This window comes from Dendropsophus ebraccatus, chromosome 11 (assembly GCF_027789765.1).
Source record: "Dendropsophus ebraccatus isolate aDenEbr1 chromosome 11, aDenEbr1.pat, whole genome shotgun sequence".
Taxonomy (NCBI): Eukaryota; Metazoa; Chordata; class Amphibia; order Anura; family Hylidae; genus Dendropsophus; species Dendropsophus ebraccatus.
The window spans coordinates 5,679,554-5,687,473 of NC_091464.1; the positions used below are offsets into that span (position 1 = coordinate 5,679,554).

A 7,920-nucleotide genomic window follows, 5' to 3' on the forward strand; every position below is an offset into this window, starting at 1 on the left:
GCCGTCAAAGTTGACAGCTGCTTCTAAATACTTGCTCATCTCCATACCTGGTGGTCTATACTATACTGCATGGATCTCTATGAGAGATCGGAGTGCATATACTAGAAGTCCCCCAGGGGGGGAATAACCCTAACCCCAGGGGGGGGGGGGGGGAAATAACCCTAACCCCAGGGGGGCTTCTAGTATATGTGTAAAGTAAAAGAAAAATTTATTTTTAATAACACAAAGCCCCCACCCCTAATAAAAGTGGGAATCACCCCCCTTTCCCCATTTTATAAATAAAAATAAAATAAACAAACATGTTTGCTATGGCCCCGTGCGTAATCGCCCGAACTATTAATTTATCACATTACTGATATCACACGGTAAACGACGTAAGAGTAAAAAAAATTCCAAAGTGCAAAATTGCGCATTTTTTGGTCGCATCAAATCCAGAATTGTAATAAAAAGCGATTAAAAAGTCGTATATGCGCAATCAAGGTACCGATAGAAAAAACACATTATGGCGCAAAAAATGACACCTCACACAGCCCCATAGACCAAAGGATAAAGCGTTACAAGCATGGGAATGGAGCGATTTTAAGGAACATATTTTCTTTAAAAGGTTTTAATTTTTTACAAGCCATCAGATACAAGAAAAGTTATACATGTTACATATCGTTGTAATCGTAACAACTTAAGAAACATATATAACAAGTCAGTTTTACCCCAGGGGTAAAAACAACCCCCCCCCCCCCCCAAATAAAAAATCTTTTTTTTTTTTCAATTTCACCACACATATAATTTTTTTCTGGCTTCCTGGCACATTTCAGGCAAAAATTACATCTGTCATAGCAAAGTACAATTAGTTGCGCAAAAAATAAGGGCTTCATTTGGGTCTCTAGGTGGAAAAATGCAGGCGCTATGGCCTTATATACACGAGGAGGGAAAAACGAAAGCGCAAAAATGAAAACTGGCTGTATCCCCTAAGGGTTAAAAATCGCCTGGACTGTTGATTTCTGCAAAAAAAAAAAATAAAAAATACGACAGTGACTCTTTAAAGTGACAGTACCACCAGGTCCAGGCTGAAGCACTGGAGGCCGGCCGACCCACCCTTAGCGGGAAGAAACTCCAGCCTCTCCATGACGTGACTCCATTAGAATCAATGGAACCCTATCATAGAGGGTCTAGGGTTTCCTCCCACTAAGGGTGGGTCAGCCGCTTGCAGTGCTTCAGCCTGGGCCTGGTGGTACAGTCACTTTAAGGTTCAGGGAAGAAAAAGAGCGCTGCACCTCTCACTTATGGTACAAGAGGCAATATGGTTTGGCCAAATTATATACCAACTTCTGATGTTGGTTTTAAATGTAGCTGAATAAGCTTTCGTGTCAGCCATGGGTGCGATGTGCAGCCATTTCTGTCTTTTTGGCTTGTACAGTCACTTTAAGGCTGCCGAGTCCTGTGACATTACACAGTGTTATGCAGCCTGATAAATAACAAAGGAAAAAGAAACAATGGACGTTATATAACAATCAGAGTCGCCACAATGACAACAATCTTAGGAAATCTGGGCCTGCAGCCATGACACTCCGCACATCTCTATAGGGGGATGAATAACCTGTAGCTGTGACGTTTTATCCACAGGACTAGAGATCAGCGAATCTACAGCAGGAACGAAGCAAATAGATCGGTTCCTATCAGGATTCTGTTCATCGGGCTGCGGCCTCCGAGGTCTGCTCCGCTCTGTGCCGTTCCTCCCTGGGTGCTGGGAGAAGATGGATCCAGTCCTGGGAAACTGGGAGAAGTTACCAGCACCTGGAGAGAGGCGGCAGGGAGTGGAGCAGTCAGAGCCGGCAGCCTAATGAGCAGAATCCCGGTAGGAAAGAATGGATTTGCTTCCTTCCTAATGTAGAATGGCTCATCTCTACACAGGACACTTTCTGGGATGGAAAAGTATTCATCACGGAGAGCCACGTTCACACCTTCAGGTTTGTCACTGTAATTACTGACGACAGAACCAGGAAGAGATCAGGAAAATAGGACACTCATACAGAGCGGGGGGGGATACTGGAGGGAACAGCCGATCACATCACAGGAAGCAGCACACAACATCCCTGCACACCTCGCCCCCATCCCCCACACCTGACCTCCTGCCCCCCCCCATCCTCTCACACCTTGCCCCCATCCCCCACACCTGACCTCCTGCCCCCCCCATCCTCTCACACCTTGCCCCCATCCCCTCACACCTGACCTCCTGCTCCCCCCATCCTCTCACACCTCGCCCCCATCCCCTCACACCTGACTTCCTGCCCCCCCATCCTCTCACACCTTGCCACCCCATCCCCCACACGTTACCTCTTCCCCCCCATCCCCTCACATCTGACCCCCCCCTCCCATCACACCTGACCCCCCATCCCATCTGACTCCCTGACCCCCCTCTCCATCCCCGCACAACTGACCACTCTCTCCCATCACACCTGACTCCCTGTCCCCCCCCCCCCCGTCCCCTCACACCTGACCCCCCCCCCCTCTGTCCCCCCCCCCCCCGTCCCCTCACACCTGACCCCCCCCCCCTCTGTCCCCTCACACCTCACCTGACCCCCCCCCTCTCCCCTCACACCTCACCTGACCCCCCCTCTCCCCTCACACCTTACCTGACCCCCCCGTCCCCTCACCTGACCCCCCCCCCCTCTGTCCCCTCACCTGACCCCCCCCTCTGTCCCCTCACACCTTACCTGACCCCCCCCCTGTCCCCTCACACCTTACCTGACCCCCCCTGTCCCCTCACCTGACCCCCCCCTCTGTCCCCTCACCTGACCCCCCCCCCCTCTGTCCCCTCACCTGACCCCCCCCCCCCTCTGTCCCCTCACCCGACCCCCCCCCCCCTGTCCCCCCACCCGACCCCCCCCCCCCTCTGTCCCCTCACACGACCCCCCCCCCTCTGTCCCCTCACACGACCCCCCCCCCCCTCTGTCCCCTCACCCGACCCCCCCCCCCTCTGTCCCCTCACACGACCCCCCCCCCCTCTGTCCCCTCACACGACCCCCCCCCTCTGTCCCCTCACACGACCCCCCCCCCTCTGTCCCCTCACACGACCCCCCCCCCCTCTGTCCCCTCCCCCGACCCCCCCCCTCACACGACCCCCCCCCCCTCTGTCCCCTCACACCTCACCTGACCCCCCCCCCCCCTCTGTCCCCTCACACCTCACCTGACCCCCCCCCCTGTCCCCTCACACGACCCCCCCCCCCCTCTGTCCCCTCACACGACCCCCCCCCCCTCTGTCCCCTCACACGACCCCCCCCCCCCTCTGTCCCCTCACACGACCCCCCCCCCTCTGTCCCCTCACACGCCCCCCCCCCTCTGTCCCCTCACACGACCCCCCCCCCCTCTGTCCCCTCACACGACCCCCCCCCCTCACACGACCCCCCCCCCTCTGTCCCCTCACACCTCACCTGACCCCCCCCCCCTCTGTCCCCTCACACCTCACCTGACCTCCCCCTGTCCCCTCACACCTCACCTGACCCCCCCCCCCTCTGTCCCCTCACACCTCACCCCCCCCCTCTTCCCTCACACCTGACCCCCCCCCCTCTTCCCTCACACCTCACCCCCCCCTCACACCTGACCCCCCCCCTCTTCCCTCACACCTCACCCCCCCCCCTCACACCTGACCCCCCCCCCCTCTTCCCTCACACCTCACCCCCCCCCTCACACCTGACCCCCCCCCCCCTCACACCTGACCCCCCCCCCCCCCTCACACCTGACCCCCCCCCCCCCCTCACACCTGACCCCCCCCCCCCCCCTCACACCTGACCCCCCCCCCCCCTCACACCTGACCCCCCCCCCTCACACCTGACCCCCCCCCCCCTCACACCTGACCCCCCCTTCCCTCACACCTGACCCCCCCTTCCCTCACACCTGACCCCCCCTTCCCTCACACCTGACCCCCCCCCTCTTCCCTCACGGCCAGTTCTCCGCTCACAGCCTCACCGGGTGCGTTTCCTTTCGGAGGACATCCTGGAAGGACGCGGGCTGCTGACAGGTCCCGTCCGTGCTGGGCAGCATGTTGCCGGGCTCCGCACTCCTCCGTACCCGGGGGAACCATTGAGCTTGGCGGCGCCATACGGAGGAGCGTCCGTCCGGCTGCTGAGCGGGGAGCAGCGCCCGCACCGAGCACACACACAGCAGACACAATAGGGCGCGCAGCCTCCTTCCTCCGAGGGAACCCATCACTAGGCGAGCGATCCCGAGACGCAGCCAGCACACTGACAGGTACAAGACGGCTGGACGCTTATTGGCTGCAGATCACGTCACTCGTTCTGCGTCTCTATCGCCATTGGCCAGGAAGCTAACAGCGCCCTGATGCGTCCCGCCCATAGTCAACATCCTTGCTGAGCAGGTGTCAGCTCGGAAGTTCATCCCTGATTGGTCCTTCCCCGATTGGTCACTTGTGATTGGTCAGCCGGGCGAGGACAATATTTATGTGCAGCTCACGTGTGGTATCCCGGCGCGGGTGTCAGGCGCGAAGTGACAGTTACCTCACGGTGTGACCCGCCCTGCAGAGAGGGAAGGGGCAGCAGGAGAGCGGACATCTGCTCGGCTCTAACCGAGCTGTTAGGAGGTGGGGTATATATAGGTGAGGTATGGGGGTATACATAGGTGAGGTATGGGTGTATACCCTGGTCAGGGGTGCGGTATATACAGGTGAGGTATGGGGGTATATACAGGTGAGCTATGGGGGTATACATAGGTGAGGTATGGGTGTATACCCTGGTCAGGGGTGCGGTATATACAGGTGAGGTATGGGGGTATATACAGGTGAGCTATGGGGGTATACCCTGGTCAGGGGTGGGGTATATACAGGTGAGCTATGGGGGTATATACAGGTGAGGTATGGGGGTATACATAGGTGAGGTATGGGTGTATACCCTGGTCAGGGGTGGGGTATATACAGGTGAGGTATGGGGGTATACATAGGTGAGGTATGGGGGTATATACAGGTGAGGTATGGGGGTATACATAGGTGAGGTATGGGTGTATACCCTGGTCAGGGGTGGGGTATATACAGGTGAGCTATGGGAGTATACCCTGGTCAGGGGTGGGGTATACATAGGTGAGGTATGGGGGTATATACAGGTGAGGTATGGGGGTATACCCTGGTCAGGGGTGGGGTATATACAGGTGAGCCATGGGGGTATACCCTGGTCAGGGGTGGGGTATATACAGGTGAGGTATGGGGGTATACCCTGGTCAGGGGTGGGGTATATACAGGTGAGGTATGGGGGTATACATAGGTGAGGTATATACAGGTGAGGTATGGGTGTATACCCTGGTCAGGGGTGAGGTATGGGTGTATACCCTGGTCAGGGGTGGGGTATATACAGGTGAGGTATGGGTGTATACCCTGGTCAGGGGTGGGGTATATACAGGTGAGGTATGGGGGTATACATAGGTGAGGTATGGGTGTATACCCTGGTCAGGGGTGGGGTATATACACCTGAGGTATGGGGGTATATACAGGTGAGGTATGGGTGTATACCCTGGTCAGGGGTGGGGTATACATAGGTGATGTATGGGGGTATATCCTGGTCAGGGGTGGGGTATACATAGGTAATGTATGGGGGTATATACAGGTGAGGTATGGGGGTATACATAGGTGAGTATGGGTGTATACTAGTGATGTCACGATACCAGATTTTTGAGTTCGATACCGATACCAACTTTTTTATTTTGATACTCCATACCAATTCGATACTTAACCCCTTAAGGACAGAGCCAATCTAGATTTTTGCGTTTTCGTTTTTTCCTCCTTGTGCATCAAAGGCCATAGCACTTGCATTTTTCCACCTAGAAACCCACATGAGCCCTTATTTTTTGCGTCACTAATTGTACTTTGCAATGACAGGCTGAATTTTTGCATAAAGTACACTGCGAAACCAGAAAAAAATTCAAAGTGTGGTGAAATTGAAAAAAAAGGCATTTTGTTTATTTGGGGGAAATGTGTTTTTACGCCATTCGCCCTGGGGTAAAACTGACTTGTTATATATGTTCCTCAAGTCGTTACGATTAAAACGATATGTAACATGTATAACTTATATTGTATCTTATGGCCTGTAAAAAATTCAAACCATTGTCAACAAATATACGACACTTAAAACCGCTCCATTCCCAGGCTTATAGCGCTTTTATCCTTTGGTCTATGGGGCTGTGTCAGGTGTCATTTTTTGCGCCATGATGTGTTCTTTCTATCGGTACCTTGATTGCGCATATACGACTTTTTGATCGCTTTTTATTACAATTTTTCTGGATTTGATGCGACCAAAAATGCGCAATTTTGCACTTTGGGATTTTTTTGCGCTTATGACGTTTACCGTGCGAGATCAGGAATGTGATTAATTAATAGTTCGGGCGATTACGAGCGCGGCGATAACAAACATATTTATTTATTTGTTTACTTTTATTTATAACCTGGGAAAAGGGGGGTGATTCTGACTTTTATTAGGGGAGGGGGCTTTTTATTGACAACAACACTATATATATATTTTTTACACTTATACTAGAAGCCCCCCTGGGGGACTTCTAGTATAAGTGCTTTGATCTCTCATTGAGATCTCTGCAGCATAGATATGCTGCAGAGATCCATGAGATCGGCACTCATTTGCTTTCGGCTGCTGCAGCCGGAAGTAAACGAGTGCCGAGGCGGGGACGGCGCCGTCTTGGAGCGGTCCCCGGCCGGCTTCAGAAACGGAGATCGCTCCTCCGGGATAACATCCCGGAGGAGCGATCTCCACCACTAGACACCAGGGAGACGCTGGATCCGGTAATCGGATGCAGCTGTTATGTTTGACAGCTGCATCTGATTACTGTATTAGCGGGCACGGCGATCAGACCGTGCCCGCTAATACCTACGGTCCCGGGCTACAAGCGGCACTCGGGACCGCCGCGGTTCAGAGCGGGGTCGCCGTGCGGCCCCGCTCTGAACGCCCTTACCGGCAATAGGGCGTACCTATACGCCCTTTGTCGTTAAGGGGTTAATAAAGAATTAAAAAACAAGAAAAACACAACTATAGAAATATAATGCATGCCTGCCCCCCTCGACTGTTGGATATGTGACCTTTTCATCACTGATTTTTTTTTTTCTGGGATGTGAATTCACTAAAAATCTGCAAATTTGGACTTGGCCTTTTTTGCAATTACACTGTTTACTGTGCAATATCAGGAATGTAATTTTATAGTTCAGGCAATAACACTTCAGCTATCAGGGTATGCTGGGGGCAGTAGTTATGCACTGTTTCAGCTGTCGGGGTGTGCTGGGGGCAGTAGTTCTGCACTGTTTCAGCTGTTGGGGTATGCTGGGGGCAGTAGTTCTGCACTGTTTCAGCTGTCAGGGTATGCTGGGGGCAGTAGTTATGCACTGTTTCAGCTGTTAGGGTGTGCTGGGGGCAGTAGTTCTGCACTGTTTCAGCTGTTGGGGTATGCTGGGGGCAGTAGTTATGCACTGTTTCAGCTGTTGGGGTGTGCTGGGGGCAGTAGTTATGCACTGTTTCAGCTGGGGGCAGTAGTTATGCACTGTTTCAGCTGTTGGGGTATGCTGGGGGCAGTAGTTCTGCACTGTTTCAGCTGTTGGGGTGTGCTGGGGGCAGTAGTTATGCACTGTTTCAGCTGTCAGGGTATGCTGGGGGCAGTAGTTCTGCACTGTTTCAGCTGTCAGGGTATGCTGGGGGCAGTAGTTATGCACTGTTTCAACTGTTGGGGTATGCTGTTTCAGCTGTTGGGGTGTGCTGGGGGCAGTAGTTCTGCACTGTTTCAGCTGTGGGGTATGCTGGGGCAGTAGTTCTGCACTGTTTCAGCTGTTGGGGTATGCTGGGGGCAGTAGTTCTGCACTGTTTCAGCTGTTGGGGTGTGCTGGGGGCAGTAGTTCTGCACTGTTTCAGCTGTCGGGGTATG

General features: G+C 53.8%; 1 protein-coding gene across 1 annotated transcript in view; it reads right to left on the reverse strand.

Annotated features, from left to right (window-relative positions):
- Positions 1-4,264, reverse strand: part of SORT1 (sortilin 1) — a 53,039-nt gene extending 48,775 nt beyond the window's left edge. The window contains exon 1 of the mRNA XM_069944667.1: positions 3,964-4,264. Coding sequence (XP_069800768.1) covers positions 3,964-4,203 — 240 coding nt within the window. The 5' untranslated portion in view covers positions 4,204-4,264. The remainder of the gene's footprint in view (positions 1-3,963) is intronic.
- Between the last annotated feature and the right edge of the window lie 3,656 nt (positions 4,265-7,920).